The 25,055-nt window shown below is 42.6% G+C and overlaps 1 protein-coding gene across 1 annotated transcript in view; it reads right to left on the reverse strand.

The window, feature by feature from the left end:
• Positions 1-17,155, reverse strand: part of GYPC (glycophorin C (Gerbich blood group)) — a 58,592-nt gene extending 41,437 nt beyond the window's left edge. The window contains exon 1 of the mRNA XM_054971693.1: positions 16,928-17,155. Coding sequence (XP_054827668.1) covers positions 16,928-16,961 — 34 coding nt within the window. The 5' untranslated portion in view covers positions 16,962-17,155. The remainder of the gene's footprint in view (positions 1-16,927) is intronic.
• Positions 17,156-25,055: the final 7,900 nt, after the last annotated feature.

Raw genomic sequence — 25,055 nt, forward strand, 5'->3', positions numbered from 1 at the left:
CAATGGCAAAAAAGTAAGTCCCTGTCCCTGGCAATCTTCTGACAGTAGTCAGCCAAATTCTGGGATTCCTATCAAGAGCAGAGTTTAAAACCCCTTACAGAAAGATGTAAAGTAAGGGAAGTCTTAGACTTTAAAGGCAGTTTTTCCACAGTCTCAGGGTCATAATAGTAAAAGCCTTATCTTTATAGATGGAAAAGCTCACCCCAGAACCTTACCCAGTAGTGGCAGGAAAAGAGGTCTCATGTCATTAATGGTAACTACATCATCTTTAATTGAAATGAACAGACATTCAGTTACATTACTGCAGAACTTGTTGATTATTGTTGTTGTAGGAGTCGGATTACTGCAAATAGGTTTGGCCTAAAGCAGAGAAGCAGAACTTATGACAATATTTAAGGACAGTTGAATCCTCGGTGAGTCTTGTTAGGGAAGGGCTCTGTCATGTTAGGAAATGGCTCTGTCGAAGCACCATTATAATTCAGAGAATATGACCCCTACCATCTGAATGAAGCAGGCAAATTTGGGTTTGTATGTGAGGAAAGTGCAGTTGAGGTTCTGGCAGTGACACAGAAGGAGGAGCAAACAGGAGCCAGCTGAACCCATTGTCTCTCTGGCTTTAAAAGGGTTAGACAGATTAATAGAGGATACACTAGTAGTCATGGTGAGTAAAGGAAACAGCAAACCTCTGAAACCATGCTAGGAGACAACATCGGGGAGGGCCTTGATTTATATGCCCTGTTTGTTGGCCCTCCAACTGGTTGGCCACCATGTAAAATGGGATGCTGGTCTTACCACTGGTCTTATCCAGCAAGGCGCTTCACATTTTTATATGGGATATAAGATAGTGATTCTGTTTCCTGTAGGAGTTTCTATTTGCTTCCACTAAGTCTCCAGTGCTCTCTGTCCTCCAAAGGGAATTAATCCAGGAAAGTATCATCCCTTGGAAAGTCTTACCATCAAGCAGCTTGCATGTTCTGTTTACCTATATTCATCCCCTGCAGTTTAAATATTGATATATCTTTGAAAGCAACTCGACATAAAGTGTATTACTATAATACTGCATATGCCTGCCTACATATCACTACCTCCAGGTGCAACACAAGGTCAGCATGAGCAGAGGCTGCTGCACTGCCTATTGTCCCAAACTAAAAAGGAAGTCTTGAGGGGAATTTGGAACATTTTATTTGGATGAAATATCTGAGGAGCTTGAGGAAAGCAAAACAAACATTAAAAGAGTTTTGCTAAGATCAACAAAAAAAATCCTCATGGGTATATATAGCTCTGCATAGTTAGAAAATATTAATGTATACCGTTAATCACACTGTGCCCTACTTGTTATCTGTCTGTTACAGCACTGGATGGGAATCTGGGTCTAGCAACGATAGTCACACCACAATTGACAAAACTGATAAAGACATAAATTAAGTTTGCCACTGAATTCTACCTAAAGCAAAATTTAACTGTAAAATGGGAGGTTTCTGTTTACAAAGGGTTCATTTGTTTAGGCCCAGTACAAACTAGTACTATACTCCTTCCCCCACAATTCCAACCATACAATCTCACATGTCATAATTTTTTAAATCTAATTTTTGCAGCCTAGGATGGTTCCTTGGACCCTATATTGACCTCCTATAGTTCCCTATACTATATTGACCTCCTCTCCTCCACCTTGAAATCCTCTTATAAATGTAATGGGCCTAGCCCTAACTGAACTTGACTCTGAGAAAATTAAAATTCTTACTTTGAGTTTACTTGATGACGAGCGGGTGGAAGAGTTTATCTGTGGACTGAGGCCTTCCTGTTAAAATGCAACAAGCCCTAAAACAGGTAACTATTAAAAACAACAACTTCCAATCAGATCAGAATCCATACAGGAATAAGTTACACTACAAAGCGCAATTTACAGAGAATGAAAAGTCAGCTCATGATTTAGTTTGGTTTTGTTATTTTAACACAATCTTGCTTACGGCATCTTGAACTCATCCATATAGCTGCTTTAAACTTGAAAGTCACCATTAGAACCCTGGAATACCTTATCAAACCTTGGAATATTTTATCAATTACAGGACAACCCAAAGTTCACTAGAAACTCTTGTAGTGCAAGTTACTGATAAAAAGCTTAGCTCCACCTCAGGGCTTATCAGGGGGGAAAATTAGGTTCTTGTAAAAAAGGAGAGTTTTTTATGTGCTATAAAAGAAAAGGAGGTGAAAATCACTTTGCAATGATAACGCTGTGCAAAAAAAGTTGAGCTGACAGCAATTTTCAGCAGAATTTTTCTGTTTGATTCAGAAAGATCCCTGTGGTGAAACATATGTTGGAGAAGAAAGGCTGTGAAAGCCTGGCCTGCTCCACAGATTAATCAAAGCAGACTGGTGCTTCAGAGTGGCCACATGCAGCAAACAGGCGGTCGATGTTTCAGAGATGCAATCTCAGCTGTGAATGTAACGACAGGGATTATGTTGATATCTTGGAGGTAACTTCATTAATATGGATTTCTGGTTCTCCTACCTGTTGATTTTGCATTGTATGACTGTCATGTTATTGGCTGCAAATAAATTATCCCACAAAGCAGGAATGGTTGATTTGAACCACTACACAGAAGCCAATTCAAACATAAGAAAAAGAATTGTTATTCCTTTACATCAGATGAGCCACATGGAGCCTGGTCAGCTTTACTTGAATTGTTAACCTGGATCTTAACACGCATCAATGTATTTAATTCTCAACATGGCCAAATATATGGATACTGGAACCATGAACAGACAAGACAGATCTTTCTACAAACCTGAGGAAATCTGCAAACCAGATTTGCAGAAAAATCTGAAATTTAAAAAACAAAACACTACCATGGGGTGGAGTGAGGGGGGTTAAAACTTCTCCAAAAACAGAAGCAATATCTGTACCTTTAAGAAACTAATGCCCTCTGCAGTGTGTATTGCAAGACTTGTTGGTCTTCAAAATCCAGTCCTCACCCTAGGGTTTCTAGGCCTTAATTGTTCTTGTCTCTAATGCATATGCATGTAAACGCCCACAGAGAAGCATCAAAAACCTAATACCATGGAGTACAAACAGTGGAGCTGTCAGGGCCAAACTTTGGGGTGGGAATCTTGGACTCCAGCTCACAACCTCAGCAAGGCCAAAGAGGGGCTACAGCTTCATGTCTGCAATACACATTGCCATCTTAAAGGGGTCCCATGAGACCATTAAGAGCGGAACCACAAGTGACAAAAGGCACAGATTGGACACTTGTCAGCTTCCTTCAAGCTTTGATGGGGAATGTAGGCAGCTTGGCGGAATGTTGGACAAGTGACAGTTGAAAAGTCCATTGGACAGCAGACAGAGAGCCAAGCTGCAAAACTAGGATGCCTACATTTCCCATCAAAACTTGAGGGAAGCTGACAAGTGTCCAATCTGTGCCTTTTGTCACTTGTGGTTCTGCTCTAAGTTCTGAGTCTAATTCGCATTCTAGCAGACCCATTTTTAATGGTTCATAACTACAGATGGTAGGATTTTATACCCTTAATCCTTAATCAAACTGACCCTTTTTGGTTTTTTTTTAAAGTACTGCAAGACAAGGAAGTCAATGACTATAGTCAATGACTGTAATCAAGCTTTTATATAAGAACTAAAAGAATCTCTTAAAGAGAAATTCCAGTGGGATAGCTGTGTTACTGTTACAATAAAACCAAAAAGGGTCTTGTGGTACCTTAAAAAATAAAAAGCAATAATTAAAGCACCCAAGGTCAAAAGACTCAGTTTATAAAGCTATATCCTGCTATATCAAAGGCAAGCCATATTGGCAACAACTCACTTTTTATCCTCGCACAGGCACACTGCTGATGACTCTGGCCTCAGGGCCACTGTGAAGCTCCCACTTGCTGCCGGAAGGGAGACTGCTGAATCGGTGGCCTAAGCACTGCTCCCCATGCCTCCCCGCAGCACCCTCCTGCTCCGGCCTCCAGGCCACGACAAAGCACCTCCTTGCTGCTGGGAGCTCAGGCTGTTGATTCACCAGGTCCCCTCGCAGTGGCAAGCAGGTACTTTGCAGTGGCCCCCAAGCAAGAGTGGGAGGGCACTGAGGAGAAGAAGAGCAGAATACAAATTAATCTTCACACAGGCACATTGCTGGGAAGGGGCCTGCCGAATTGATGGCCTAAGCACTCCTTCCTGCGCCTCACCTGAGGGTCACTGAGGAGAAGGTGGAAGCCCCAGCAGTGATTCCTGTGGAGGGGGCCCAGAGGTGCTTCCTGTCCACGCTTGTCAGAATGAACCATCTGAATTTAACAGTTTTACATTTGAGACTAAACTTTGGTGTTCATGCTCCAGTCCTACACAAAACATTGTGGTCTGATTTGGCATTTGGGAGAGCTCTTTTGTTTTTTAAAATTTGTTTTGTTTTTTATTTTTATTATCAAACATATATTTTCATTGTTTACTTGTCATTCTCCTCTCCCACTTATTGTATAGGCCAGAGAGAGAGTGGATGTAAGCCGAGAATCTCTCTCCTGTTTCCAATTTTCCCTAACATCTCAGATGATTTAACGCATCCAAGGAGTTTTTCTTGGTACACTCAGCAAAGACTAGTTCCAGGTTGCCTGATGTACATCTTGGAAACTGTGATCCCAGGGTATATATACCAAGGAACGTCACCTTGGATGCACCATAAAGAGAATCCCAAGCACTGAAGGAGGTAACTGAGGGAAGGAGGAGAGAGAGCCCATACCAGTCCTCTGTCTGGCCTGGATGGATTGCAGTGGTAGCCTAGACACCAGCACCTTTCTTGTCCACCAAGCAAGTGGGTCTATTTTGTTTGACCTCTATGAATCTGGACAGCAAAGCAACAGAATAACAAAAGTTAGTAATAAATACTAACTAATATTAACAAAAGTCATTATTTTAGATTAATATCTTGGTTGCAGGGGCATTTCATTTCCCCCTCCATCACTGTTTCTTCATTCTCTTCCCTGAACTCCCCCATAGCTTCTCCCATTTTCCTGCTTCCTTATCTCCTTCCCACTCATCAGCCAACCTATGTTTATCTTCCTCCCTGTTTTCAGCTTTCCCTCCTTCCCTCCCCCTGGAAGCCTCTCCTTGGGAAAGCAATGGCCCAGTTGTGCAGTGCCAGCCCCTGGGCTGAGCCCAGCTGAGTAGTGGGGAATCTGCAAGGACTTGTTGGGGGCACCTCACTTTCCCCTGTATCCCTTTACCCACACTATTTCCTCTTTCCTTTCTCCTAGAATATCCTCTCCCATTTCCCTGCTTCCTTCTCTCCTTCCCACCAATCAACAGACCTACCATTTAACTGCCCCATCTTCAGCTGTATTTAATTATGTACTTAATTTTTACTCTACCTTTCACTTTAATGTAGACCCAAAACAGCTTATAACATTCTCCGCTCCTCCACTATATCCTTACAACAACCCTGTGAGGTAGGTTAGGCCACAACTGTGTAACTTGCTGAAGGTCATCCAGTGAGCTCCCATAGCAGAGTGAGGATTGAAACCTGGGTCTGCCAGATCCTAGTCTTAAACTCTGGCTCCTGTTGAACAATAGCAAGCAGCTTGGCTTGGGTGAGTGATGCTAGTCAGATGATATCAAGTCATCCAGTGGTTGCTGGCAGGCCTGGCCCCTAAGAGTCCTCCCTCAAAAGCCAAAACAGCCCTGGAAAGGGCCATGCTACCCACTTTTTACTGACAGAAGCCAAGGCATGAATGCTGATATTACTGTAGTGGTTGCCTAGCAGCAGCCATTGAAAACATTGCTGATTAGAGATGGGCACGATCCGCATTACGATCCAAAAAAACCCATGATAATGGCCATCGCGCAATCGTGACTCAGCGAATCGTGATCGGCCACGGCCAACGATCCAGTGATTGGGAGGGGGGCTGGATCGGGGCTGGATCGTGCTTGGATCGGGAAGCCAGACACTCAGGCACTAGTAATCTATTCCCGGGGCAACGGAGCCAAGGGAATGCCTGAGCTGTGTTTCCCTTCCTTCTGTCACCTTGGAAACCCAAATGGAAGCCCAGCTTTCCTTGATCAGCAAGGCTTCCTTCCAACCACGGAGCAGCAAAGCAGTCACCAGTTGGGAGAAGATAGCCACGGGAGGGAGGGGGAAGGGGTGTTCTGTAGCCATGGGCACTCCAATCTCATCCTTGCAAATCCTGATAGGCAGCTCTGATGGCCAAACACAGATGGCCAAACACAAACAGATGCCGCTGGCATCACCCACCATTCTTTTCTCGTCAGCGCGCTCCTTTTTGGCCTGGCGGGCGGGCACATGGGGGGTGCTGCCGGCGAGCGGCCAGACCCCCTGCCCCCTGAGGGGAGGCGGCTCATCACCGTCTCCCTGTGCCCACCGGGCCCAGGGGCTGCACCCAACACCCACCTTCCCACATAGCTGGGAATAGCAGCGCTCCCCGCTTTGGCCTCTATGATCCACGATCCACGGATCGGGAACGGGAGATGATCGGTGTGGATTGTTTAGTCGGGATCGTCACCAGCGCCAATCCACAATCAGCTGGATCGGCAATTTTTTTTGGATCGTGCCCATCTTTAGTGCTGATCTCCCCCAATTGATTTTTAAAAAAGATTTCAGATTTTTCTGCAAACCTAGGGTGTTCTCCAAGTTTATAGAAAGATATGTTTTGTCTGTTCATGATTCCAGTCTCTGAATTTAAGTATCCATAGATTTGGCCATGTTGAATTAGATATATTGATGATAATAATGATTTTGATGACATGGCCTTTTTGGTGCATTATTTGATTAGTTAATATCTGAAAAGCACATCCCTACTTGCTAATGGAAACTCTAGAGAGAGGATAGAAAGTTTCCTTTTTTGTTTCTCTCTTTTTCTTATAGCATGGAGAGTTAACATGCTTGAAGCAGTATCTGTGTTTCTTCTAGTAGATGCAGTCTCCCAACCTACAAATATAATGCACTTTATTTCTGTTTCTGTGATTTCTGTTTCTAAGACTAAGACAGCGATCCTAACTAGGTCTGCTCAGCATCCTACTCAGGTCTATCCAGTGGGGCTTCCTCCTAGGAAAGCATTCTTTTTGCGTTTTTGTTCTCTAATGAACAAAACTGTTTACAGCAAGGTTTTTTTTTTAAAAGAAGCTTAACTGAAGTCATCTTTTAGCATGAGACAGAAACTGAAAACAATTTATGGTTCTCACTTTATATTTCTGAGATATTTTGTCTGAGTGAAGAAGTTGAGAAATACTAAACTAAATCATGAGCTCCTTAAGGAAATGGAAGCCTTAATGCTGCTCCCTCCACCCATGCTGTCCTGATCACAATAGAGATCCTAGGGATTATTCTGAAAATAGTAGTGTTGTATAACTACATGATCAAGCAGTGGAAAATATACAATGTCTGTTTAGGGTTAGATGCAATTCACATAGAATTAGCTCTGATAGCAGCAGGGGCGGACAGGAGGGCCAAAATGTCCCTGGCATGGCCCTCAACGGAGCGGGGAGGGAAGGAGGGAGACGGCCCACCCTTGCCCCTGACGGAGAGGGAGAGAAACAGTGGTTTTGCAGTGACTACTGCCTACCTCATGAGGGATATGGCTAGCCATATGGTATCCATCAGCAATTCCTGCCGGCCTTGAATGATGTTGGAGGTGCCAGTGGCTCCTACTGGCCTCTTGCAAAGTGGGAGCCACTGCCAGCTCCTGCCAGCCTTGAGTTGGAGGGCTCTGGGGTTGAGTTGAACATGGTGGGGAGGCTGCTATCCAGACCATCTGCCCACTAGGACCCTCCTTAGTGGTTGTCTGGCGCCCAGGCTGGATTTGGGAATCCTCCCAGTGCCACACACCCCAAAATCAAGGCTTACAGCTCCACAATCCTGCCCTGACACCCTTAGCACTCACCTAGCAAGGAGGGAATGGGCAGCAAAAGCACTAACAGAGGCCAGGAATGTGGAGAAAGCCCCAGGAGCAGACAAGGCCCTGTCAACAGGAGGCAGACTAGGCAGCAGCTCCTGGGTCCTAGCTACCACGATCTTCCCAACCAATGCTCCAGAGCAACCCCTTTCCTCAGTCTGTGGGAAGCTCAACAGCCCAGCCAGAGTGAGAGGGCACAGGAGGCAGAGACAGCCAGCCAGCACTCCCACAAGTAGCAGATTGATGGCAGCACTGGGCCACATCCCAACCCAGGCAGGCAGGAAGGGCAACCACCCAGTAAACCCACAGACAGGCTGGAGGGGAGCAGAAATAGCCAGGAGAGGCTAGAAGCAAAGCAACCCCAGGGCAGAAGCTAGGTTGTTGGGGCTGGGACTAGGACGTGGAGCCTGGTAATGGTGAAGGGATAAAAGGGAAGTCCACCGACAAGCAGAGGTGGAGAGGAAGGAGCTTGGAAGAGATTGCAGAGTGAGTTCAGAGCACAGCCAAGAGAGTAGTGAGGGATGCCAGGCAGCGTCACCCCACCCTCTCTTTCTAAGACCAGGGTCACCCAGCCGGTTCTTGCCTGGTCAACAGGGCTACAGCTGAACCTGCTAAGCTGGGGCCAGAGCAAGGCAAAGCCTCACAGTGGTCTTATTGGCCAATCCACCCTTGGATAGCAAATGGCAGGATAAGAGAGATACTAGTAGAGGCCATGAGGTCATTGGCCTGTATTGGTTGGCTGCTGCTACAAAACCACAGTACCAGTCTGTTTTTTTCCCCCTGCTGTTGCACAGTGCTTCCTCATTGGTTACTGTACAGCGAGTGGCCCTTCATTAATTTAGGCCTAATTTAAATGTGACATTGCCTGAGACCAAAGCAGTTTCCCTTGGGACTTTGTGCTCACACATTATGCTGCAGAGCTGTTTTGCATAAGTAGCAACCAAGTTTAAACAAGACATTGTGTGAATGCAAAGTCCCACAGTTGACTTCTTTTGCCTCACCAGCATCATGTTTAAATCCAGGCTCAGGCGTGGTCTACACATACAAATGAAGTGGCAGAATTCTTAGGTGGTAAAGTGGGCTGTACACCACTTGAGGGGTGTCATATTTTTAATGCTCCCTGCAAATTAGTGCTCCCTAGCCTTTTCAGTTTTGTGGCAGTTTCAAGGCTGCAGCCTGAAGTGGTGAAGTCCATTTACCCAGCTCTGCACTGTGCCACCTTATAATTGTACTGCATGTGTAAACCAGGCATTCAGCCCATTAGTATTCTTTCCTTCCATTGCAAATGCACAGGAAGCTACAGTAAGTCCCCTTTCATCTACTTCCACAACACATGACATTGACAACATTTGCACATTAGCACAGATGATCAGTGGTAAGAGTCAGTGATATATTCAATTATTATACCCCGAAATATGTGCATGTAGAAAAACAAAGATATGTAGCATGGGGCTATATTCTTAATTTTCATCAAGAAAGGTAGAAAAGAAGGAAATGGATTTAATTTTTTTGCCATTTTTGCTTTTTAAAATAGAATCATATTTGATAGAATTGGTGGGGGGGGGGAAGCTTATGACAATATGTTTATGTCAGGCTATCATATCATGGAGTAGGCCATTTATACATCCTTTGAGTTTTCAGACTACTATGCAACTATATGGGCTAGAAGCTTATTTAAAAATATGCTAAGGGAGAAAGAAGGTACATATCTCTTTTCCTCCCCTGTATGCTTGCCTGAGAACCGGAAAACATGTTATCATATTTCACATTGGATATGGGCATACCAAAGCATGAATAGATTCCAGCATGACAAATGTCCCAAGAATTTGATACAAACCCTACAGAGGATGAGATTGGAGGATGCTCACATTCAACCCTGTTCTTTCCTCTGGTATCCCTCTCACCATCAGTTTAGATTGTAAACTCTTTGGGGTCAGAGTCCTTTTTATTTATTTTTTCTCGCAATACTTAACCAAGTATCATGTACATTAATTGTGCTGTAGTAATAGGAGGTTAAAATTATCATCATCATTATTATTATGAAATAATAATATAAACTGCTGTAGTGTTAGTGAGCAAATTCCAATTGAATTCTGGTATTTCTCATTCCCACCCCCATAACTTGACCTGTGGTTCTGAAACTGTTTTGGTGACCTCCTTGGAAACCTCGAGCAACTTTACAGTTCTCAAGGGCTCCACTCACTCAAGACTGACAAACATCAGATGAGGATCTGGCATGCCTCTGCCTCCTTAATCTCTCACCCACATCTCCTGGGGCTAACTTCTTTTCTTGTGTAACTTCAGTGCAAGCCTGTTGAGCTCTGGAAACAGGAAACACAGCCACCCCCTTCGCTTTCCCTCATTTTCGATCATTCAATTGCTGCATTTACCAAAGTTCTGAAAACAAAAATGCATTGTGGCTAAATATAGGCTGTCAGTTTGGGGCTTGGCTCATGTTACATAGAGACAGTTCCATGCCTGAACTTCCGGTTTGGGATTCATGGAGGTCTAACGCAGCTCCATTTGTGGAGCTGACCGGATTGCCGTTTTAACCGGCCGGAGGGGTGAAAATAACCCGCGGCCGACTGCTCTCAGGCGGGGAGCAGGCAAAGAACGCTCAAGACCCTAGGGTGAGTTAGATCTCGGACGAGGGGGGGCTCTACACAAGGAGTCTCCCCCCCGATCCTTGAGGTCCCACCTTGCGACGGGTCGGCTATAATCTCTGCGGCAATTTTGGGGCCAATTCGGCTGGCATAAGACCTACATACCCAAGCTTCGATCGGGGAGGGAAGTCGAGAGGAGAATTTAAGATCGAAACAGCGATTACAACCCGAGAAAGTTGAAGAGAAGGTAAAGATCGCTATCTCTTGAAACGGGACAGATTGACAAAAACAGAGAGGAAAGAAAGTAGATTTTTAAACTGCAACAGACTAGTGAAAAGGAGGTGAAGACTCGGCAGGAGTTGTATTTTAAAAGAGACTAAGTTTAAAGAAGTTATTACAAAAATCGGACTATTGTTTTGAATACCTGTGGTTTTGGAGCTGTGGGAAAAAGACACCATCGCGAGACCTGCTGTGGGAAGACGGGAGACAGGAAGTGCGTAACAACAATAGAGTGGCTGGAGGGAAGCGGCCCTTGCCAAAGGACAGGAAGTGGGGAATCGCCATCTTTGAAAGTGGAAGGGTCGTGGCTTCAGCGGAAGAGGAAGTAGGCCATCTTGGATTACAACAACATAGAGAAACCATAGAGAAAAGACGCCCGACATTTTGGATATAAAAAATTAATTTTGGCAAAGATTGGGACATTTAAAAAAAAGGAAAACGTTTAATTATACGCCACGGAGCTGAGGAAGAGAGCAGATTCGTGGGAGCGAGCTAAAGCAAGCCCCACGATGTCGAAAAAAGAGTGGCAATCGGCAATAGAAAATTTGGACAAAAAACTTATAGACATGATGAAAGAACTTAAGGACACGAAATTGGAGCTTATTAAAGAGGTCAAGGAAGTTACACAGACAGTAAAGTCGGAGCTGTCAGAAGTGAAAAAAGGCGTGGAAACGATTAGCAGTGAATTACAAGGAACGCAGCAGAGAGTTAAAACAGTAGAAGACGCGATGGAGAATTTAATAGACACGCAACAAACAGAGATGAGGCTGGTGAAGGGGAGGATGTCAGTTGCAGAAACTAAACACATGGAGAAGCAGCTTCGTTTTCGTGGTCTGCCAGAAGTGGAAGGGAAGTCAGCGCAAGAACAGATGACTGAGGTGTTGGCTGATTACCTGGGGAAGGAGGAGGAGGAGATTGTGGCTATCCTAGATGTGGCGTATCGTGTGAACTCGAGAATTGCAACCCAGAGGAAACTACCAAGGGATGTGATTGTGCAGTTTACAACTAGAAATATGAAAGAGAGGATTGTGACAAAACAATTTCAAGATCCATTGGAGATTGATGGCAAGACGATTATTATAATGAAGGAACTGCCCAGATCAGTGTTATTGGACAGGAAAAAATATAGAGTGCTAATTCAGACTTTGAAGGACATGAATATCAGATACAGATGGGAGTTACCGGAAGGAGTGTCCTTTGAGTTTGGAGGGGCAAAAAAACGCATCAGATCTGAGCGGGAGATGGAGAGATTTATCAAGGACAATGAAAAAGACTTACCAACAAAACCATGAATATGGAGTGTAAAGTATTATCTTGGAATGTAAATGGACTAAACTCACCGAATAAGAGGAAAAATATTTTTCATTGGCTATTAAAACAAAAATGTGATATTGTTTGTCTGCAGGAGACCCATATTAGAAAACAGGATGTAAAATATTTAAAATCTGGAAAATTGGGCAAAGAATTTGTAGCGGCTTCCAACAAGAAAAAAAGAGGAGTGGTGTTGTATATAAAAGAGGAGCTGCAGCCAAAACTTGTTATGAGAGATGTGGAAGCTAGATTTGTAGTAGTGGAATGTAATTGGAATTTAAAGAGAGTGTTGGTAGTCGGACTTTATGCACCTAACGGTGCAAAGGAAAGCTTCTTTAAGGACTTAAGGAAGCACCTAGATGATCTTGTATATGACCAGATAATTCTTGCTGGAGATTTCAATGGAGTGACAGATTTGGAACTAGACAAAAAGACTACAAAAGCACAAAAGAAAAGAGGACTATTGCCAAAGCTTTTTTTTGAGTTGATTCAACAAGAGACTCTCGAAGACGTATGGAGGAGAGAATATCCTAAAACCAGACAGTTTACTTTTTATTCTGCAAGGCATCTTACATTATCAAGAATTGATATGATCTGGGCCTCAAAGGACTTAGCGTTATGGACTAAGGAGGTAGAAATAATGCCGATGGTAGGCTCAGATCACAACCCAATTATGTGGAAATTTGGAAAAAGGAGAAAAAGGAAAGCCTGGAGAATAAATGAGGACTTGTTACAGGAAAGTGAGAATATGGAAACATTGAGAAGAGAGACTAAGTTTTTTATACAATACAACGTGAATAAAGAAGTACCAACCAGTAAAGTTTGGGACGCGTACAAGGCGGTTGTAAGGGGCATACTAATGGACTTAAATGGCAGAGCAAGGAAAAAGAAAGAGGAGAAGAGACAAGAGATTGAGGAGAAAATAAAGGCCAAAGAAGCACAGTTAAAAAAGAGACCAGGGAAAAAGAAAATACATCAGGAAATCAAAATTCTTCAAGAACAGTTAACAGCAATGAGTAATAAAGAATTGGAGTGGAACCTTAAAAGACTGAATCAAAAAGCTTTTGAGGGTGCTAATAAACCTGGGAAATATTTGGCATGGCAATTGAAGAAGAAAAGGGAAAAGAAAACAATAAATAAAATCTGTGAAGAAAATAAAACGTACCTGGAGCAGACTACCATTAGTAGAGCCTTCTATAAATTCTATGCGAAGCTGTATAATAAAAAAGAAGTAACCAAAGAATCAATAGCATCATATTTGGAGAAAACTAAACTTCCAGAGATTTCGGAAGCTTGGAGAAACAAGTTGAACAGTGAAGTAACTGATGAAGAAATAAGTAAGGCAATACAATCCGCAAATCTAGGAAAGGCGCCAGGGCCAGATGGACTTACGGCTAAATTTTATAAGACAATGGCCAACGAACTGGCACCATTCCTAAAAGAGGTGATGAACGGAGTTTTCAGGGATCAAAGAATTCCAGATACTTGGAGCGAAGCGAATATATCATTGATCCCAAAAGAGGGCCAAGATCTGACTAACGTGAAAAATTACAGGCCTATATCATTACTTAACAATGATTACAAAATTTTTGCGAAGATATTGGCGGAGAGACTGAAGGGGTGGCTCTCGGAAGTCATAGAGGAAGAACAAGCAGGCTTTTTGCCGGACAGACAAATAAGAGACAATTTAAGGACAGTGATCAATGCTATTGAATACTATGACAAGCGTTGTGATAAAGAGGTTGGTTTCTTCTTTGTAGACGCTGAAAAAGCGTTTGACAATTTAAACTGGGACTTTTTGTTTGCCACTATGGAAAAGCTACAATTGGGAGAAAGATTCATCAGAGCAATTAAAGAAATTTATAGAGACCAGACTGCAGCAATTGTAGTGAATGATGAATTGACCAAGAAATTGACGATTAGTAAAGGAACAAGACAAGGTTGCCCGTTATCTCCATTGTTGTTCATTTTAGTATTGGAGATTCTGATGATACAAATACGACAAGATGAGGAAATACGAGGAATAAAAATAAAGGACTATTCATACAAGGTTAGAGCATTTGCAGATGACATAATGTTAATTGTAGAAGATCCATTGGAGAACATGCCAAAAGTGATAGATAAGATCAAGGAGTTTGGTGATTTGGCAGGTTTCTTCATTAACAAAAAGAAGTCAAAGATACTATGTAAAAACATGACTAAGCAGAAACAACAATTGTTAATGGAAACAACGGATTGTGAAGTAACTAGTAAAGTGAAATATTTGGGAGTTGAGCTGACTGCAAAAAATATAGATTTGTTCAAGAATAATTATGAAAAATTATGGACTCAGATAGAGAGAGACTTGATCAAGTGGAATAGACTGAATTTGTCATGGTTGGGCAGGATTGCAGCAGTTAAGATGAACGTGTTACCAAGAGTAATGTTTTTGTTACAGACAATACCAATCATCAGAGACTCTAAACAATTTGAAAAATGGCAGAGGAAAATATCAGATTTTGTTTGGGCAGGCAAGAAGCCTCGAGTGAAAGTAAAAGTTCTACAAGATGCAAAGGAGAGAGGCGGAATGCAACTGCCCAATCTGAGACTTTACCATGATGCAATCTGCCTAGTTTGGCTAAAAGACTGGATGACATTAAAGAATAAGAAACTATTAGCCCTAGAGGGATATAAAAAAATTTTTGGATGGCACGCATACCTATGGCATGACAAAGTAAAGGTCAACTCGATGTTCCTGCATCATTTTGTAAGGAGAAGTCTATATACAATCTGGAAGAAGTACAGAACTTACCTACAAGAGGGAACCCCCTTGTGGGTGGTTCCATATGAGGTGATAGATCCGAGAGCTGTGGATAATGAACAACAATGTTTAACGTACAAAGAAATAACTAAGATTGAAGTATCTAAACTTAGAATAAAGACGCAAGAGGAACTATCACCTAACTATGATTGGTTTCAGTATAGACAGATTAGAGACTTATACAACTCGGACTTTGCAAAAGGGGGCATACGAACAGAGAACTCGGAACTAGAGCAGACCCTTCTTAAAGAAGACAAGAAAAGAATATCCAAGGTATATCAAGTACTGTTGAAATGGTATACTGAGGATGAGATAGTTAAAACACAGATGGTGAAATGGGCTATAAACTTTAATAAAGAAATAACAATGGAGGCATGGGAATACTTGTGGAAAACTACAATGAAGACAACGACATGTATTAATATTAAAGAGAACATTTTCAAAATGATCTATCGTTGGTACATGACACCAAAGAAGATTGCGCTAGGGAATTTGAATACATCTAACAAATGCTGGAAATGTAAGAAACATGAGGGCTCCCTCTATCATATGTGGTGGTCGTGTGAGGTAGCTAGGCAGTTCTGGGGGGAAATAATAAGAGAAATGAGTGAAATTTTACAGTTTCAAATAAATAAGAACCCAGAACTCCTGCTGCTAAACTTGGGAATGGAGGGAATTCCAGCCCATCATAGGACGATGATATTTTATATGACTGCAGCAGCTAGACTTTTGTATGCGCAGAAATGGAAAGTACAAGAAGTGCCAACTATTGAAGACTGGATCTACAAATTGCTGTACATGGCTGAAATGGACAAGATGACAAGAAAACTGAGAGATCTGGACTCAGGGCAGTTTAACACAGATTGGGAGAAGCTGAAACAATATCTGGAGAAGAAATGGGAGGTGGGAGGAAAACTGTGGCAGTTTGAGAACTACTGAAGTATAATAAAAGTATAAAAGAGAGGGGTGACTTTACCGGGGGAGGAAGAGAAATGTGAATTTATAAGCAGTTAGATTAATTGATCGAGATATATATAGATATGTAAAGATTAAGTGATAGAATATTGATAGAGAATAATTAATGATAAGGTTTAAACATGAGGATTGAGTAATTAACAATATTTTCTTTCTTTGATAAGATTTATATGCACCAAACTGAATGCATAGAAGAGTTAAATTGATTGATTATGTGATAAGTTAGATAGAATTACCATAAAAAGATGAAATGAATAATATATAGAGAATAAATCAAATTGTTTGATTTAAATGTGGGAAATTTTTATGGTTTACGATGTATAGGTTTTTGATATATAGAAATATTCAAAACTGGAAAATGGGATAAATTGGTTATCTAAAGACGTACGGTTTGGGTGTATAATAAGTAAAGGAGTTAAAGATGTACTGCTTAATATAATGGAGAATGAATATTTGTCTTAGACAGATGAATTTTATAGAAGTAAGGGAAAAGGGACAGAGGGTGGGAAAGCTGTTGGAAGTCAACAAAAGGGGGGGAAAGGGAGGGGGTTAGAAACGAAAAATTAGGGGAAAATTGAATGTAATGTAAAAATAATAATGCTCTAACCCAATAAAAAATTTTTCAAAAAAAAAAAAAAAAAGAGACAGTTCCATGCCTGTATGAGAGTGAGGTATTAATGTCCCAGGAGAGAGACAGAGACAGAGAGAAGGAGAAAAAAAATTGCCGAAGAACTAAATACTTGTTAAATGCAGAAATGCAATTAATTTCTAGCTTCAACTATATGTTCCCTGTAATGAAGGTACAGAAGTTTTAATCTAGAGGAGATCATTACAAATGACTGTTTTGTTTGGATTCTTGCCTCGACTTCTACGCATACATTTTTCATTCTCCCTGCCTTGTTGCCCAAAACACTCTTTCACAAAACCAGGAAAGGAGTAAAGTTTCAAGAACACATTTTGTACCGGAGATTTCTTTGGTTTCTGAATTCTTTTTTTTAAGAAAACGCTTTGCATTAATCTTCTACAATCCCAGTTAGTATAGTACAGGGGAAAAATATTAAGTACTCACGCGGAGGAGATGTTGTACTGTTATGGGAAGTCATCCTTTATGCATTCAGAAATGCTCCCCCCCTTTTATTTGTACTGACAGTCTCGCTTTCCTAGACACAGACCAAAGATGGATGGAGCAGAACAGCTGGAAGAGCTGGGCAGAATCCAGGAGAAAGCAGCTCTTGTTCAGATGCTTCTTGTCTGGTTCTTGACCAGTTACCACTGGAAAAGGAAGCAGCACATGTGTCGTGCAGTGAGGCCTCTCCAGCTCACATGAGAAGGGGAGGGGCGCTCATTTCAGATAAGCACCAACTTACTTTTTTTTTTTACATTTAGCCTCATCCTCCAGCCGTCCGAAGATCTTTCTACTTTCAGCAAGCACCAAGATGAGAGTGAAACACCATCCATTTTCCAAACCAAGGACAAAGTGTATCTTTGTATCAACAATGTCTATATACACACATACTTAACATATATAATGTATGCATATATAATGGAAAAAATAATGAACAAAACATCTAAAACTACTGATGGTCAAAATCATACTGAGAATGATTTAACAAAGAAGCTTTCATTCTGCCCCTCTGGTAGGGCAGCCTCTCAGAATAAAATCCCAATTCAGGCTGGATACAGAGGAAAGGTTTTGAGAGATTGTGCAGGCAGTTTGAAAGAAGCTTTGCTGCTTGTACCGTATATATTGATCAATTTTTTCTTTGGTAACTAGGTTTTCATACCATTTCAGAAATGCGTGGAACTTGAAGGCCTTGTCTGTCCACTAGGCTCAACTAGGCAATTGGTGAGCAGGGTGCCAGCAGTACTGGGATGCCAAAATGAGCTCTTTCACCATCCTGCCTGCCTATGGTGCCAAGAGTTGTATTGCCATGTATAGATTAGACGAACCATCTAACTCATACAAATGCATACAATGTACCAAGGCCCAGGTACAGGGAGTATCTGAGAATGGCAGGAATGTATAACTTCATAGAGGCTGATTACATTATTGGAGGATAGTTACATTGATGGAGGGCCAAAAGATATTCAGATGTATGAGCAATTTGCAATCACTAATTCTATAACGATTTTGTTAACACAAAATGTAGCAAGAATGAACTAACTATTGTTATATGTTTCAAGATGTTTCAAATATGGATAATCTTGTTTGGTGTATGAAATCATAAGATAATAAGTTAGCTAAGAATTTGAGTCTTTGAAGCAGCTGTTGTTAAGAAAAAGGTTCTGAAACCCTAGAAATATGACAAGCTAAACTGATTGAGAGCTTCTTCTTAGAAGAGGCTCCTTGCCTGTGACCTTCGTATCTTTGGGTAAGATACTTTTTTGGACTCATATAATTGCTCTCCTTTAATGATCTATATAGTTAAAATGGATGGTATGATTTTCTAATGATTGAGATGGTATCAAGAATACTAAATAATTGTTTTTTTAACAATAAGCAGAGACTCCATAATTGTACTACTTGTGTACAATACTCGATAATGAACCTAAGACATTATCTGTGGTGTACCTCTTGCCAGGAAAGCTAATTAGACACTCAGGGCTTCTTAAGTGCGTGCCTTATCTGAATCAGGTCTGACTGGAGTCATCTAGAATGGGGCAAAGCTGAATCGCTCTCTCCCCACACGCTATAGTCCAAATCAGGCCCCTTCATGCTTCAGAACAAAATTCCCATCACCGAACTCAAAGCACATCAATTGACAGTTCATATGTCTGCCATATGGGCTTTTAAAGCTGTGAATCAGCTCTGACTCAGCAGATATGTAACTGAAAGGGCTGCTTACCATTCAGCAGAGTTACACCACTCTTCACACTGAAGAGGATTCTTCTGATAGATTGTTCTTTTCAAAGCATTTCCTTCATATTGCTGACTTGTCAGCTTTGGGAGGACTTTGATTCTAAATAAGGTTGCTTGAGTATTCCGTTCTGGGATGCTACACCTGCCAGAACAAGGACAAATATTTTGATAGCACGCTCTTACATATAGGTGCAGGCTGGGGAGAGGAGGATACAGGCAAATGCAGTAGGCAGCAGAACACACACACATTTTTCTCACAAACTTTTTCCTTGAAGCAACTGCTACGCTTCTCCTATCACACTCAAGGACTCCAGGAAGCATCTGTCATCTTCTTTCAGTAATGTATGTGTGCTGTAATCAGTAATACAAAGAGAGACTACAGCATGGGTGGGGCTGCGTTCACAAAACAAATCTTAATGAGGATCACAGAAGTACATGTAATGTGTATTTTTGCCCTCAAGGAAAGGAAGACAAATTCACAAAATATGGGCAGAGGAGTGCTAGCTGTGCCCTTACAAATCTTTTCCTCTCTATATCCAGTACAGCAATTCCTGCTAAATGTGGTGCTTGCCAAAATACATTTTATTACTTAGGTATTATTCATGCCTGTTCTGCCATGTTACCTCCCTGTGCCCTCCATACCTGTAAAAAAGGGGCAATTGCTCCTATTCGCTTGAAGGAAGGAGAGTAATCGGTAAGATGTTTCCCTTCAAACAGAAAATGACCTGAAAAATGAACTGAACAAGAAAAATTGACAGCTTTAATTGCGAATATAACAAAACCGGACCAAGACCCTCCCCCACCCCCACACATACCCCAAGCCCGCACACATTCCTAACAGACACTGGATGATAGGCCTAGTCACATAGCCTGCCTGGAATCAAGACTGATCAAAAATGGTTGCTTTTAACTTCATATATCACTTGGAAAAGTTATAGCCCATGGGGTTCAATTGCTTTCTTGTTAGGAGAGCCCTTCTCTTTTATGCTCCCTATACAGCACTTGTGTTCTGTCAGGTTACAACCTAGGACAGCTGGGTCATTAGAATGCACAGCAAAAACACTCTTGGGCACACTGTAAGTATGACACTGTGGCAAAGACAGCTTGAGTATGAAAACGGCAACTGTGTTCCAAGAAACCCTGGCTGAAATATGACCTTTGCCATAAAGTCACTAGGCAGTTCCTCTCAACATCAACACTCCCTCTTCCTCTTTTCACCAACAATACGGCAACAGAGAGATTGCATGTGAAGTGCTCTGAACTGTTCAAAATGCACTCTATAAACACTATGCATTATTGTGATGGCCCAGACATGCTTAGCTAATGTTCCTCTTCCTCTCTCTGATGGATTTGTTTTGTTCTGTAATGAACTCATTTACTGTTTTCATATCTCTGTGTCATTGGCATCCCCAGTATCTTTGCCAAAATGAGGTGGATTTCATGCTGCTGCATACATTGCTCAACATGTTGCCACCTCCTTGGTTTATACTGCTATTTACTGTTCCATTGTGTCATTCTTCTTTCGATATTGGAGGTTAAAATTGCAGAAAAAGACATTGATAAGTAACGACCTGAAGAAGGAAGTGGGCTGAAACGAGTGAAAGTGAAGGAGACCGGTTAAGCTCGTCGCCGTGGACACTGGTTTCAGTGAATTTAATAGCCACCATTGGCCCGTTGTGGCATTGCTGCTACCATCGATTATTTATGGACATTTCATTTGTAAATACATCCCGCATTAGCGATATATATTGAACTTATTCCGTTCCAATGAAAGTCAATTCGAACTGGAATTATACTGGATGGTGAATTTGTATTCTATTGGTCTGTAATGTGGGCGTTATGGTTCTGTAAGTTTGGGACTGTATGAGATGTAAATATCGGAATTACACTGTAATAATTGTGTGTGGTTGTGACTTCCTTGAGCCTGCGTGCTCTTTTGGTTTTGTGGATCCCCAGTATCTTTGCCAAAAAGAGGTGGATTTCATGCTGCTGCACACATTGCTCAACATGTTGCCACCTCCTTGGTTTATACTGCTATTTACTGTACTATTTTTTCCATCTCATTTCTAATAATTACCTATTTGAAGGAGCTTTGGCGTAGAGTTTCTATGATGACATGAAGTTTCCATGGAGCCATCCAGGAGGTCAACTTCATTTTGCTCTTTTGTAGCATATGCAAGTGTGCATATCTCAGTTAATCACTTGTTTCCTACTTGACAGTGTCTTTTAAATTGGTCTGAGGGAAATTTCTCAGCGTATCTTTGCAATAGCATTGTTGAAACTAAGAAGGTAGGGAAACAATCACTGGCAACCCTATGCAACCAAGTTTGGACACTAGAGAAAAGTAGAATATCAGTATAATATATTTAAAATAATAAAAACAGTATGCATTCCAATAAAATCATCTAATATACTGATAGTCAAGTGGTCCTGATCTGTGGATACTTAAATCCAGAGATTGGAACCATGAACATATAACATAGATCTTCCTAAATACCTGAAAGATGCCAGTTTGCAGAAAAATCTGAACCTTTAAAAACATACAATGGGGATTTTTTAAAAAAAAGATAAAAGGAGCACTTGTAGCTTTAACCAGATACCCTCAGGGGCTGTTGCTAGGCAATCATAATAGTTTAGCCAGTATTCCAGGCTTGGCTTCTGTCAATAAAAGGCACCAGGGAAGGGGCTTTCCAGAACTGATTTGGCCTTTGAAGGAGGACTCATTACTTGCAGGGCTCACCTGGGTCTGGCTGTTTGCTACTATTCAAGAAAAAGGATGGCAGGGGAGGAGGGCAGACAGAGTGTCGGGGTTAGGGAGATCTGCCACTATGGCAAATTGGGATCAGGAGAGCTAGAGGGTTGCCATTATGGCAAAGCTGGAGGGGTCTGGGCTAGGAATAGCTACTGCCATGATACTGGGTGGGTCAGGCAGGGGGGATCTGCTGCCAAAGTGAACCTGGGATGGGAGGAACATAGCATAGCAGGGAGGATGCAATTCTTCCACCTGGGCTTTATTTTGGGTCCCTACTTGTTGCCACTAATGTCCTGGATAAACTTGGATAATAATAATAAATAATAATAATAAGAAGAAGAACAACAACAACAACAGCATTCTATTTATATACCGCCCTTCAGGATAACTTAATGCCCACTCAGAGTGGTTTACAAAGTATGTTATTTTTATCCCCACAACAAAACACTCTGTGAGGTGGGTGGGGATGAGAGAGAAGAGCCAAGGTCACCCAGCTGGCTTCAAGTGGAGGAGTGGGGAATCAAACCCAGCTCTCCAGATTAGAGTCCTGCACTCTTAACCACTACACCAAACTGGCTCTCAGGATGGAATATCCATCTGTTCCTTGTACTACATCAGTAAGCAGCATGGTGTAGTAGTTAGAGTGCTGGACTAAGATTTGGGCAGTGAAGTTTCAGATCCCCACTTTGCCACAGAAGACTGATGGGTGACCTTGGGTCAGTCACTCTCCCTTCACCTAAGCTATCTCACAGAGTTTTCATATGGATAAAATGGAAAAGAGGCAAATTATGTAAAGTGTAGTGTATAAATTAAGTAAATAAATAAAATACTGTGGTCACAGGAAAGATGCATTGGGGGAGACTGGTCATTGAACTCACCAGGAAAAATTTCATCCCACTGCTGTCCTGGAGGGCCACTGCAACCAGAAACAAGCAGAGCCAAGCCACTGAACCTGATCAGTGGAGAATTTTTGGAGAGAGGGACAAACTATTTGGTGCCATGCTGATGTGCTACATCACTTCTGGCATGAAACTGGAAGCAATGCCATCACATTGAAATGATGCTCTAGGATTAACCTAAAACTCTCTGGTTAAATCATAAGAGTTTGGGGTGAATTTTAGAGCATTTCCAGTTTAATGCTATTTTCCCATTTTTCCTCTGCTGTGCTGTTGCGTGGTGACAAGCAATGGGGGATCAGGTTGGGAGGTCTCCTGCTATAGCGCGAGACCTGCCCCTAGTGGCCTCTGTAGTGCTTGCTGGTAGCATCGTAGGGGCTACTCAGTTGGGTTTGTTCCTGCTTCATTCAAACTTCCCAGTCTGTCTGTACATGTGTAGAGTGGAAGAAGGAATGTGCCCGCTTTGCCCTCCACCTGCTCTTCCTTATGTGCATTCATCCCAGTGCTGGAGCCTAAGAGTGTATGAAGTGTATATGCATGTATGCTGCATCCCAACCATTAGTGTATATGGAGCCTAGACATAAGCAGTCTGTACACAGGCAGGCTCTGAGTTGACATGGGTATGAACATACATAGGTGACACAAGGTTACAATCCCACCCTTCTTTATGAACCACCCTCCATGTACCACTGGATCAATCCCAGCTCTTTCAGAGCTTTCTCAACCTTACCCACCTCACAGGGTGATTGTTGTGAGGATAATAATAGCACACTTTGTAAACCACTTTGAATAGGTGTTAAGTTGTCCTGAAGCATGGTATATAAATCGAATATTACTATTATATTGCCAGTATAAACATATGTTGTACCTATATAGCTACTGTCTCACTCAGAACTGAACAGTTAAAACAGTGAAATGCCACTACATTTGCACAGAAATTGGTAATGAGTAGGGGTGTGCAAGGAAAAAACTTTCGGCTTTCTTGTTTCGGGATTACCCGAAACAAGATTCTCTACCGTTAAAGCCGAAAGCCGAAACAAGAATCTCTTTCGGGATTCGGGATTCGGGATTCTTTCGGCATTCTTTCGGGGGTTTTTTTTGGGAAAATGCCTCCGTCTTTCAGGACGCCTGGAGGAGGCATTTTCCCACCTAATAAGCCCAAAATTGGTGGGGACCTTCCTCTAACCCTTCTCTAACAACCACCCAAGTTTCAGACAGATTGGACTTTGGGGGGCCATGTTATGGCCCCCCAAAGCAGGTCCCCCCATCCTCCCATAAGAAAGCGAAGGAGCAGCATATTGTTAGCATGCTGCTGCTGATCTTTCTTCATTATTTCCTATGGGGAAAAAATGAAGAGGCAGGCTTCCTTTGCCAGGGGTGGCATTTTGCATGCAAAATGCCCCCCTACCCTCAGGGGCCCTTCTCCCACCCCTCCTCCCACCCCCCACCAAGGCTCAGCCTGCTCCCACTTGGGGGGGCCATTTCATGGCCTCCCCAAGTAGGTGCTCTAATCTCTACCACTGACAGCTGGGGGAGGCTTGTGTTGCCAGGGGTGGCATTTTGCATGCAAAATGCCCCCCAACCCTCTGGGGCCCTTCTCCCACCCCTCCTCCCACCCCCCACCAAGGCTCAGCCTGCTCCCACTTGGGGGGGCATTTCATGGCCTCCCCAAGTAGATGCTCTGCTCTCATCTCTACCACTGACAGCTGGGGGAGGCTTGTGTTGCCAGGGGTGGCATTTTGCATGCAAAATGCCCCCCAGCCCTCTGGGGCCCTTCTCCCACCCTTCCTCCCACCCCCCACCAAGGCTCAGACTGCTCCCACTTGGGGGGCCATTTCATGGCCTCCCCAAGTAGGTCCTCTCAGCCCCTAAAGTCCACCCCTTACAGCCCCACACAAACCCAATTCCCCCCCCAGCTGCCACACACAGACCCAAATCCCCACATTAGCCCCTCACAGACCCAAATCCACCCCCACCTGCCCTACACCCATAACCCCAGGAACAGGCTGGCAAAGGCCAGCCCTCTCCCTTTGTTCCCTATGCTGGGAACTTCTAAACTCTCTTTCCCTGGGCAATTCTGCACAGCCCAGGGGTGCCACAATGGTGGGCACACTTCTGAGTGCCAGCTGGTCCCTGTGAAAGAGCACCTGAACCACAGACACCCTCCCTCAAATTCCCCCACCACCTACAGAGATGGCTGGCCAGCCAGCCCCATTGTTCCCTATGATGGGAACCAACTGCACAACAAAGAATAAAACAAGAACAACACAAAATAAAGTTTTAAAAAAATTATATTCTCCCTTCCAAAGTACAAGTAGGCAAAGCATTATGACACATTACACCAGCAGTCCCCCACACAGAAAAATTAAAACAAAACTCACTTAACATCAGAGAATCACAAAGCATGATTCCTGTCAAAAACACTTTATTTCTTGAACAGCTTTAGGTTACACAGCAGGGGGGAACACCAAAGGGCATGGCAGCACTATCTTACACAAAAATAACACAACTCGCTTCACATTAAAGAATCACCCCAAAAAATTGCTGTCAAAAGCACTTTATTTCTGTAACTGCTTTAGGAAGGCACCACAGAGCAGGAAAGCAGTGTACTACACAAAAATAACACAACTCACTTCACATCAGAGAATCACACAAACACAATTGCTGTCAAAAACGGTGAAGTGGGTTG

The sequence above is a fragment of the Eublepharis macularius genome, chromosome 2 (assembly GCF_028583425.1).
Source record: "Eublepharis macularius isolate TG4126 chromosome 2, MPM_Emac_v1.0, whole genome shotgun sequence".
Classification (NCBI taxonomy): Eukaryota; Metazoa; Chordata; class Lepidosauria; order Squamata; family Eublepharidae; genus Eublepharis; species Eublepharis macularius.